The sequence below is a fragment of the Poecilia reticulata genome, linkage group LG6, assembly GCF_000633615.1.
Source record: "Poecilia reticulata strain Guanapo linkage group LG6, Guppy_female_1.0+MT, whole genome shotgun sequence".
NCBI lineage: Eukaryota > Metazoa > Chordata > Actinopteri > Cyprinodontiformes > Poeciliidae > Poecilia > Poecilia reticulata.
The window spans coordinates 26,678,366-26,689,511 of NC_024336.1; the positions used below are offsets into that span (position 1 = coordinate 26,678,366).

General features: G+C 40.1%; 1 protein-coding gene across 3 annotated transcripts in view; it reads left to right on the forward strand.

Annotated features, from left to right (window-relative positions):
* The window catches only part of ano3 (anoctamin 3), a 41,077-nt gene extending 32,277 nt beyond the window's left edge, over positions 1-8,800 (forward strand). For all 3 annotated transcript variants that reach the window (XM_008412040.2, XM_008412041.2, XM_008412042.2), the window contains exons 14-25: positions 1,028-1,110; positions 1,216-1,356; positions 1,673-1,837; positions 1,952-1,988; positions 2,101-2,212; positions 2,425-2,482; positions 2,771-2,868; positions 3,094-3,257; positions 4,130-4,282; positions 6,035-6,185; positions 6,292-6,481; positions 7,154-8,800. In XM_008412040.2, the coding sequence (XP_008410262.1) occupies positions 1,028-1,110; positions 1,216-1,356; positions 1,673-1,837; positions 1,952-1,988; positions 2,101-2,212; positions 2,425-2,482; positions 2,771-2,868; positions 3,094-3,257; positions 4,130-4,282; positions 6,035-6,185; positions 6,292-6,481; positions 7,154-7,336 (1,535 nt within the window). In that variant the 3' untranslated portion in view covers positions 7,337-8,800. The remainder of the gene's footprint in view (positions 1-1,027; positions 1,111-1,215; positions 1,357-1,672; positions 1,838-1,951; positions 1,989-2,100; positions 2,213-2,424; positions 2,483-2,770; positions 2,869-3,093; positions 3,258-4,129; positions 4,283-6,034; positions 6,186-6,291; positions 6,482-7,153) is intronic.
* The last annotated feature ends 2,346 nt before the right edge of the window (positions 8,801-11,146 follow it).

Sequence of the window (11,146 nt, forward strand, 5' to 3'; positions counted from 1 at the left end):
CCCCTGAAAAAATCCCAGTAACCCCGCTGGGACCCCTAGAGAAATCCTCTGCCCCATTTAATAAAAATCACATTCAGTTAATACAATGACATACTGACATCTTGCCACTCTAAATGTTTTATTGGCCCCACCTGGCCTCTCCTATGAACATTTTCTGGGGTCACTGCTGGGTCACGGTTCAGTTTTTTTCAATGATATGCTCTAAATGAATGACTTCATACATGACATTTATTTTCTTTTCGTAATACTGATTGTCACTAAACAGTGTATCCTTCTCTCTGTTGTTCATTTAGTTCAAATAGAGACAGAAAATACACAGATATATATATTTTTTTATTCTTACACATGTAAGATCTTAAAATATTAATTTGTCTTGACAAAGAATAGCAAAAAATAAAACTAAGATTGCATAGAAGTATTGCAATTCTTCATTTTAATTTATTGTGTGATTAATTGATTAATTGCTTATTGCCTCAGGCTTAGCCAGCATCATGCTGTGGATATTATGGCAAGGATATGGAAACTAATAATTCACAAACAAATGTATACATTGTTGGCTGATTGTAGTGTGTGCCACCCAGCTTTCTAGAAAACCTTTTTCCTGTCTGTGACAAACCAGCAGACATAAATCAACCTGACAGTCAAAGAGTGTTGTTTCTGTTGTGTGCAGCTCCAGCGACAACAGGGGCCAACACAAAGAAACAGAAAGCCTCCAATCTAAAGGTTTTACTTTCAAAGTTTTACACCAGAAAATAAGCGAATGCTTTTGTTGACCACTGTGCAAGGAAAGCTTTGATACTGCTGCTATGTTTCTTCACTTCGTCCTCACAGGGCCAATGCAGCGTTATGGCAGTAATCTGTTTCCATAATGGACATTGCACATCTCTGCAGTCTGTGTTTCACTCAGGATGTCTGACCGTGATAGGCTGTTTGCCTCTCCAATGTATTCCCTTATGCACATGCTGCTGTTGCCCGATTCATATCAGAGTGGATCAATAGCTTGATAAATTTCTGATTGCCTCTGCAGCAACCGTATTCCTGGAGTTTTGGAAAAGGCGGAGAGCAGAACTGACGTACGACTGGGATCTCATCGACTGGGAGGAGGAGGAGGTACCTCACAAAGAGATCCAGTGTTGTTAGGATCACCTCAAAATGTTCTTTTACGCCAAAGTTTTTATGTAAATCGAGTTCATTGTGTGACGTTTTGTTAATCAGGAGGAGCTGAGGCCTCAGTTTGAAGCCAAGTACTCGGGAGTGGAGAGAGTTAACCCCATTTCTGGAAAGCCTGAGCCCTTCCAGCCCTTCTCAGACAAACTCAGCCGCCTGATGGTGTCTGTGTCTGGAATATTCTTCATGGTAAGCCTTTGGATCTGAGTGGAATCGGCCTGTTTGGGATCTGGGTTCACATTTTGATCAGCGTGACATCAGCAGAAGGGTTATGTCGCCCCCTGCTGGCCAAAGAATATGATTCAAGTAAATGGACATCTGCACTTTATCTCATATGTTTTATTATAGAAAACATTAGAAATAATAGTTATTTTTCATTTCTAGTTTACGTTTTCCCTCCTGCAGTGGTATTTTTTTCAGTTTCTTGCCCAGTTTTTCATTGTGTCTTCAGTCTTTAAACTCTGTCGTCTTTAAACTCTGTCGTCTCACCATCTCGTCACCTCAGATTTCCCTCGTTCTGACGGCCGTGTTTGCTGTCGTGGTTTTCCGTCTCATTGCGATGGAGAAGTTTGCCTCCTTCAACTGGGACTTTATCCAGAAAAACTGGCAGTTCGCCACGTCTGGCACTGGCGTCTGCATCAACTTTATGATGATCATGTCTCTCAATGTGGTGGGTGTCTGGACAAGCGTCGACTGTTTTTACATTCTGTCCAACAAAATGTTTCACAACAGGAAAAAAATTGTTTTTTTAATCGTTCCTCATGAGTTGTTTCCATTTTGTCAGGTTTATGAAAAGGTGGCCTACCTGTTGACTAACTTAGGTGAGTTTTTTTTACTCTCATATATTCATTATGCATTTATTTTCATATTTGGCTGCCGATTTTTTCCCCTTTTCATCCTTTTTAACCAAACACTCTTGCTCCTCTTGTCCAGAGCACCCACGCACCGAGTCTGAGTGGGAGAACAGCTTTGCTCTCAAGATGTTTCTCTTCCAGTTTGTGAATTTGAACAGCTCCACATTTTACATCGCTTTCTTTCTCGGAAGGTAACAGCCGTGAACTTTGACATTTTCCGACTCGTTTTATGGTTCAGACTCTTGTGTTTTAGCTCTGCTTAAGCTCCTTCCAGTCTGAAAAAGTGAACAAAATGTTGTTTTTCTGAGATAATTATCAGCATTGTTTTATTTCCACCGTGAGTTCATTAGTATTTCACAGATTTAATTCAACTGCCTAATTATGCGCTCCTCAATATCTCCAGGTTTGCTGGCAGGCCTGGAAGCTACAATAAGCTCTTTAATCGGTGGAGGCTGGAGGAGGTGAGAGCATTTGATTATTTCAGAGAAGACGGAGTTGATTATCACTCTCAACGTTTGGATATATTTAGAACTCCCAAACGATTCATCTTTCTAATGATCCGCCCACTTCTTTCTGTGGAGAACCATTCATCCTTTCCCACAATTACTCGGATTTTCAACCCTAATGCTAAAAAAAAAAACCACAACAGGAGCCGGCGTGTCAAAAGATTCCCTCATAACTCTGAATTACAAGGCGTGAAATATGGATGCAGCAGCTGTTTGTCATTTCAATGTTGTTTCTTTCTCAAGTGTCACCCCAGCGGCTGTTTGATTGATCTGTGTCTGCAAATGGGAGTCATCATGTTCTTCAAACAAATCTGGAACAACTTCATGGAGCTTGGATATCCGTAAGTAACACGTCATCCCCACTTCACACTTTGTTTGCAATGAAAACACATTGATGCTTAATGATTTCGACACACTGCTCCATTTATTTGTTAACTCTCTTTGTCTTTTTACCCTTTAGCGTGTGAAGAAAAAAAAAAGCAAACATCATTTCTGTCCTTTAAAGCCTCTGTTGCACTGTCAGAAATAATTGCTTTGAGATGATACACTGCTTCCTGCGTCCCTAGCTTGCTGCAGAACTGGTGGTCTCGCAGGAAGATGAAGAAAGGAGGAGGAGGCGGCGGCGGAGGCCAGAATGTGGAGAATAAAACCCAGCTGCCGCAGTGGGACAAAGACTGGAACCTGCAGCCGATGAACGCACACGGACTGGTGGATGAATACCTGGAAATGGGTAAAATGTTGCACTTTCTGTGAAGGAAATGATGTAATAATCGTTGAGCTTGTTGGTGTTTCTAATTGCATTTGTAAAAGGACCAAATTAAATTGTTATTCTTTGGTTGGTTTACCAGAATACTTTAATAAGAAATTTAGGGTGATTTATTCATATCAAATGTTTATTGTTTTTTATTTTTCCACTCACAACTTGAGTTTGACATTTTAACCATCTTCATCCTTGTTGACACATAACCTGCAGAAAAATGCACATTTGTTCAATGATTTAAAAAAAACAGTTGCCATTTTTCTTCTACAGCTCTGGAAAAAACTAAGAGCCCACTTAAAATTATCAGTTTCTCTTATTTTACTTTTTATGGGTATATGTTTAAGTAAAATGAACATTGTTCTTTTATTCTGTGAACTACTTTCTTAAATTTATTTATTTCCAGAAAATGAGAAATTTTCAAATTAATGAAAAAGATGCGGAGCTTTCAGACCTCAAATAATGCAAAGAAAACAAGTTCAGATTCATTTAGAAACAGCAAAACCAATGTTTTAACTGAGGAAGAGTTCAGGAATCCATATTTGATGGAGAAGCCATCAATAGGTTCAATGCAGTGGGCTCTTCATTTTTTCCAGAGATGTATGTTTGGGTTTTCAACTTTTTTAAAAGCGAAATAAATAATATGAAAAGTCACAATCAAACAGCCTTTGATTGTATTTTTTATATATATTATATGGGAAACAAAAATTACTTCTGCAGAATAATGTTAAGGGAAATTATTTTTTTTGCTCAAATATTCTGGATGTTTTAAAAACTGGAAAGCCAAAAATCTAAGAGCTATTCTTCATATTAAAGTGCAGACTTTTCTTTTCTTCTCTTTGTAGTTCTCCAGTTTGGCTTCACCACCATTTTCGTAGCAGCTTTCCCTCTGGCTCCTCTCCTGGCTCTGCTTAACAACATCATTGAAATTCGTCTGGATGCCTACAAGTTCGTCACTCAGTGGAGGAGGCCCATGCCAGCGCGGGCAACAGATATAGGTTGTTGTCTCGCTCTGTTACTCTCAGACTCTGAGCTATTTTGGGTTAGAGACACAAGCCCCATTTTTCACATCTCCTATTATCTGTATTCTATCTAAATTCCTCTCCTCTTATCCTCAGTTTCTTCCACTTGTGATGCAACTGAACAACATGGGAAAAAGTTTTACTCTTTTTTTATAAATAATGTGCCGGAAACAATTTTCACCCCCTCTTAAAGCCTGCACAACTGCTTTTTACACTGTGCATGAATAGTGATCATACCCAGTATTTACTTTTATGTGTTTTTTCATATGTAAATTACAACTACATATTTTTTAATTGTTTCTGTTTGTAATAAAACAACACAAACAAACATGGTTTTTAAGCATTTTAGAAAAACTTGAAAGTGACTTGTGTAAATGTATTGAGCGCTCTCTATTACCTTTAACACATTTGAAACTCTTTTATAAAATCAGTTTTCACTATTTACAATGATGAAATCATAAGAAGTCGGTCCAGCTCAGTTTATTTATATAGCAACAATTTACAACAAATGTTATCTCAAGGTACTTTACAAAAAACAACAAAAAGTCAGTTCAGTTAAATGTGTTTTCCAGGCCCATAGTGCCATTTTATAGCATAATAAAATAACTATGTTACCTTCAGTTGTTGTATACCAAATAAGACCAAATAAATTTTATATCCTAATTTAAAACCTTGAAATTGGGCCTCTGTCTCTTTAAAAACTTCTGCTCTTTCTGAAACGCCGCCTTCAGGAAGTCATCACAGCATCGCTCCTCTGTTAGCCTTTTAGCAACGTTTTTACCAGCGTTGAACTCAGATGTATCTCATATAATGAACTCAGCAGAAGCACAGTTCCACCAGGTGTTTGCTAATTGCTGCTGGCTAGTCTGAAGGAGCTGAGAGAGGGAGTCGTAGGAGTTGCTCTGTGAGGCGCAAGCTGGAAAACTGCAGCTCAGAGGAGGAGCTTCGTCTGAAGGCGGAGCTATGTCCAACCAGGTGTTTTCCACAGCTGAATGGTTGCCATGGAGATTAAGGGATTACTCAAACATGCAGGAAAGAATCAAATCAACACTCCAGATATGTTTTTGGGAATAATATTATATACATAATACTGCCCCCTTTAATAAGTTTTCTATCTAAGGAAGCCAAACAGGTCGAGTCTCTGACTTGCAGAAATTGAGAAGGACAGAGTCTTACCAGAAACAGTCCATCCTATGGAGGCGGTCACATCTACATCCTGTCCCACTGTGCAGCCATATGCTACGCCTCCCTCTCCATCAGCTCACTCCCCCATAAGATAAGCAAACTCCACCCTTTCTCTGCTCCACTTAGCCCTTCATGTGTCACAACCCCCTGTTAATAAAAAGCAAACCTGTACGAATAGAACCTGTTTTATATTTACCCCGACATTTACTGATGGTTCAAACCCTAATTCAACACAAACGTGCGTGCTTTCTCTGTTCGATAAAAAATAATTGATGCAGGTTTTTGTGCAGAAAAAGATGGAAGTGCGTGCTCACAGCACATTAGCTGAAAAGCAGACAAAGCAGCACAGTCAAAGATCAGCCGGGTCGTGTTTATGTTTTTCTACCCCCTAGCTGAAACTAATTACTGCTGCACTAATAAAAATGTCACAGACAGTTGAAAGCATATGATTTATTCCTCCTCATTAAGGTTTGAGGGTTTTCTTAACCTCTGCTGCCCCTCGTTATGATTAATAAAGCATTGAACGATGTTGATCTACCGCAGGTATCTGGCATGGGATTCTGGAAGGTATCGGCGTTCTGGCAGTCATCACCAATGCCTTCGTCATCGCTATAACCTCGGACTACATTCCCCGCTTTGTTTACGCCTTCAAATACGGCCCCTGTGCGGACAAGAGGCCCCGTCACACAGATGAGTAAGAGGTTTTTTGTTTTTTTTCGTTTTTAAAAAAGCTGTTTGCAGATCAAATATATCTGGAGGTGCAGAAGCTGTTAAGTTTCTTTTCTCTGCAATCGTCCCAGGTGCCTGCAAGGTTATATGAACAGCAGCTTGTCTGTGTTTGACATGTGGGAGCTGAAGAACAGCAGTGAGTTCAGATACTGCAGGTACAGAGACTACAGAGCGCCGCCCTGGAGCACGATGCCCTACGAGTTCACCCTGCAGTTCTGGCATGTTTTGGCTGCCAGGCTGGCATTCATCATCGTCTTTGAGGTCTGTCACTGCGCTCTGGTATGCTTGAGTCTGTATAAACGAGGCAGGCGGCTGCAGCTAAATCCCTTCCCACTGTCTGACTTTCATATTTTTAGCAGCTTTAGATGTACTTTTATTAAAAGAAAATCTTCAAGATCTGCTTCAAGTCATTTTCTGTGGTATAATTAAGTTATACTCCAAAGTAAAGTGATCAATGTCTAACACTTCTAGACTGCACAAAATGTATCCAGTGTGTGCTGCAAGTGATGTATGTTTACCTTGCTCTTGAATTTGATCACATTTTGTTTCATTGCACATAGTTTTTCTTTAATTACAAAGAAAAAAAATGTGGCTATACATTTGTATTCCACTCAGTTCAATCAGTAGTTTGAAGACTTGCTACAATTAACTCTGCATGTGATTTGGTGTAATTTTTGACCAGCTTTGCACATCCAGAAATTTTTAACACAAGCCACCATGTTTCACCATGTTTAGAATGAAACGCAGTTTCTGTATGTCATATTTTTACCACTATTTTTACCACTTTGTGTTAGCCAGTGACATACAACTAAAGTTTGAGGTTCTAATTTGTGAAAAAGTTCAGATTCCTTTGCAAGGCACCTTTTATCTAGAGTCTAAAATGCGAGTCAAAACTTTCTGCTCTGCATTAACTTCCTACGTTACCTTTTTCAGCACCTGGTGTTCGGCATCAAGTCCTTCATTGCGTACCTCATTCCGGACATGCCGAAGGATCTGTGCGACCGCATGAGGAGGGAGAAGTACCTGATGCAGGAGATGATGTACGAGGCGGAGCTGGAGCATCTGCAGAAAGAGCGAAAGAAAAACGGGAGGCGTTATCACCACGAGTGGCCTTAGCCTCGACCTGTCCACAGCTCATCACTCAGCCCTCAGCTCACCAACACAGCCCCCGCCCCCCGTCCCCGTCTGCTTATTTATGTATGTTAGCTTTGAGCGTCTAGCTTTGCGCTGGTAGAGTCTCTACACCAAAGACATCCTGTTGAGATCTTCTCCCTGAACTCCTCCTTGTGTTTCCTGCGCCCCTCCATCCAGCAGGTTGCCCTTGGATCCTGTGCCCTGTCACGGCTTCAGTGGAAAAACCTTTGCAATTGTAATGTTTACTATGCAGATCAAGGGCTGCAGTCGACCCTTGCTCCCTCTCAGCCCCGAGCCCTGCAGCCTCTCTCTGTGTGGCAGCTAGCACTTTGCTTCGGCTCTGCATGGCAGCGCGTTTGCTCCTCTATATCGTCGCCTTCGGCAGAGATACGTGTGCGTGGCACTAAACGTTTCCTTGTTGCCAAGTGATTCTGGTGATTGTGGCTACCAAATAAAACGGACACTGCTCTTACAAAGTAACTGTATATCGCTGTTAAAGCATGTTCACTGACATTTTGCAGATATTTCATGAACTGCAAAGAGGAAAAAAAACAAAAAAAAAACAGAATTCAGATCACTTGTGAAGGGTGTTGACATCCGTTCTGTGCATTTGATGAAGAAACCTATAAAGTGCATGGTAACACTGTTTTGTACCTTTTGATAGACAAACTCCTTGTCCTGATGGCTGGTGGTTCATGTGAGTGCGAGTTGTGAGGTTCTCTGTGTTTCTGTTGATCTTGACTGTCTTGAGTTGAGGAAATGCAAACTTGGTGAAATTTGATTGTGCCTGCAGTGTAACAGCATCATCGCCATCCACAGCTTGGTCAGCACATGCCTTTTTTCTTCTTCTTCTTTTTTTTTTTTTTTAAATAAGAGATGTTTGGTTTGGATGTCGGCTATACCTCAGTACCTTCTCGGGGCGACGGTGTATTTATGTCGTAACTGGACTCCCGTCGTGAATAGTGCGTGTGTTTGCTTTCCAGGATCCAGAAATCTGCTCTTCCGTTCGTCTCCCCGCAGTCTGTTTTTCATTTGCCCCTGGAAGTCATGAAATGTGGTTGAAACTCAGATATCTTGGAAATACCTGTGGCTTGGATGTTCGGTTTGCAGACAACGTCCGTATGCTGTTCCTCGCTCGCAGAGCACGAAAAGCACGCTTCTGACCCAGTGTTTCAGAACTGCGGAAGTTTAACTTCTTTAGACGTGGCGTTTAGATGTGTTCAGTTAAGATGCCGTGGATTTTAACTGCATGCTACTTTCTAATGAACTTGAGAAGTAAAACATTGCTGCTTTTTTCCTGCTAGATTTGGTCTGGATCCGGATGGTTCCTCAGTCAAACACCCTAAAATTATGAGTTTATAAGGCCTTGGAAAGCTATTTACACCTCATAAATCTTCTAGTGTATATTATTGGGATTTACATGATAGACCAACACGACGTAATAATTGTGACGTGGAAGAAAATTTTCTTCTTTTATTTTTTTCAAATATCTGAGAAGTGTGGAATGCATTTGTATTCTGTATCCTTGAATATAATTCTAATTTAAAAAGAAAGTCTTGAAAAGTGGTGTTTGTTCTCTGCCTCATAGGGACACAGTAAACATTTGGGGGAGCGTGCTCTGATGTCAGGAGATCACAGTCGAACTTTCCGTGTTCAACGTCGGAAGAGGTCCACCACAAAAGACTTGCAGATGCATTTGGATTCTACAAAGTGTTGACTTGGGGACAGCGGTGACACTTTATTTGAAGGGGTGTGCGTAAGACTGACATGACACTGTCATAAACATGACATAACACCTGTCATGAACATAAAGTGTTTATGACTGTTTATGACAGTTGTCATGAAGTGTCATTCGGTAAATAATGACACTTTTAATGCAAAGTTGCTCTAAAAGTTGCATTAAAAGTCCATTAAAAGTGCCAACTTTGCATAATTTTGTAAATTATGATAATTTAATGCAAAGTTGGCATTTTTAATGGACTTTCAATGCAACTTTTAGAGCAACTTTGCATTAAAAGTGTCATTATTTACCGAATGACACTACATGACAACTGTCATAAACATTCATAAAGACTTCTTTATGTTCATGACAGACGTTATGTCATGTTTATGACAGTGTCATGTCAGTCTTATGCACACCCCTTCAAATAAAGTGTTACTGGGAAAGCTGATATAAATGCATGCCAAGAAAAAGAAAAAATCTTTTTAAATTCTTTCTTTGTAAAAACAAATGTTGGAAAAAATTTAGTGCTTTTCTTTCACGGTGTGATTTTTTTTGTGTGTGCGTGTGTGTGTGTGTGTTGGTCTAACAAATAATTCCCATACAAATTAGGCTGTGGTTGTAATAAGGGGGAGAAAAAAAGGGGCAGCGTTTAAATAGATTGACTACTTTAGCAAGGCGGTGGATTAATGTGAGGGTGGAGCGGCTCATACTTTTCTTATTTGGTGTTATAAATCATCATAAGTCATTTATCATGTGAAGGGATTACCCAGAGTGCATTGCATGGCATTTTTATGAGACTCAATTGAATTTTTATGTACATCAATTCATGCATTTTATGCTTTTATACCTTTTCTTTTGCACTATCAACCCAAGTTTCCAATTTCTCACACTCTGACAGACAAAGTAACGTCCACATTTCTCAGGTGTCCGCTGAATGTTTGCAGATGATCTGATTTCTATCCTATTTTATAAGATGCAAGCTTTCTTTTCTTGTTTTTTTATTAGAAATAAATTGTTGCGCTTCAGTGCTCTTTGCATGACTTATATGCACACTCGGTAGAAAGCTGTTTTTTTTATTTCAAGTCTTTTTTTTTTCACTGCTGCCCTTAGCTTTGTGAAGTAGGTCAGAAATGTCCTCTTTCTGTACGAAGCAGGCCGTTGGTCAAAAACTAATGACGCTTTCAGGTCATGCTTAATCCAATATTTCACCGTCTTACTGACATCAACTGGTTTTTAAAGAGTCTCTTCCCTGCGATGTGAACACTAAAAATCTATGCATGTCGTTATCCTGGAGTGCTACTTTTCTTTTCAGCAGATGTAGATGCACCGGTACGTTCGTACTGTAGAGTATGCATGTCTTTATCGGCTGCTTTTAGCAGAGCCAGCGTCTGTAGAGTTATTACACATATCACCTCTATTTTTTCAGTGTTGTTCATTTTTGGAGTCGCGTCAAGATTTTATATTGGAGGAGTATTTTCTAAGTCACAGCTTTGGACTCTGCACTGTTTAACACCATCTGTCTGGGTATTTCAAGGAGATTTCGATGTAAATCCTCAGAGCTCCTCTGCTTGGACTCTCGTTTGGGAATCACAAAGATGTTTACCTGTGAACGGCCCGAGAATTTAACCCAAAGGCAAACGACGGGGGGGTGTTAGGAACGACCTTGGATGACCCTGTTGCTAATCATTTCTTAATGGCTCTTCATCAGTTCACCTTCTCACAGGTACAAAATGCTGCACAGCGGTGGAAAGGTGCTTCTCCAGCCTTCTACCTTCGGCAATAGCACAACATTAGTGTTGTATGATAAGTAATAATGGCGTGACGTTGCACATGTCTGAAAACATAGCAGTCTGGAGGGGGATTAAGCTTCATGTGGTTCGCTCTGCCTCCTGATAGGATCATGCTTGAAGCACAGTGACGTCAGCTCATACATTTAAGTCTAGTAGGATGATATGACTGTATCGATAGCATTGTTTACTTCATTCCTGTTTACATGTACAAACATTGAAATGTATAAAAATAGTGTAAAATACTTTGGATATCACTCTTTTCTGTAATAAATCATGGAT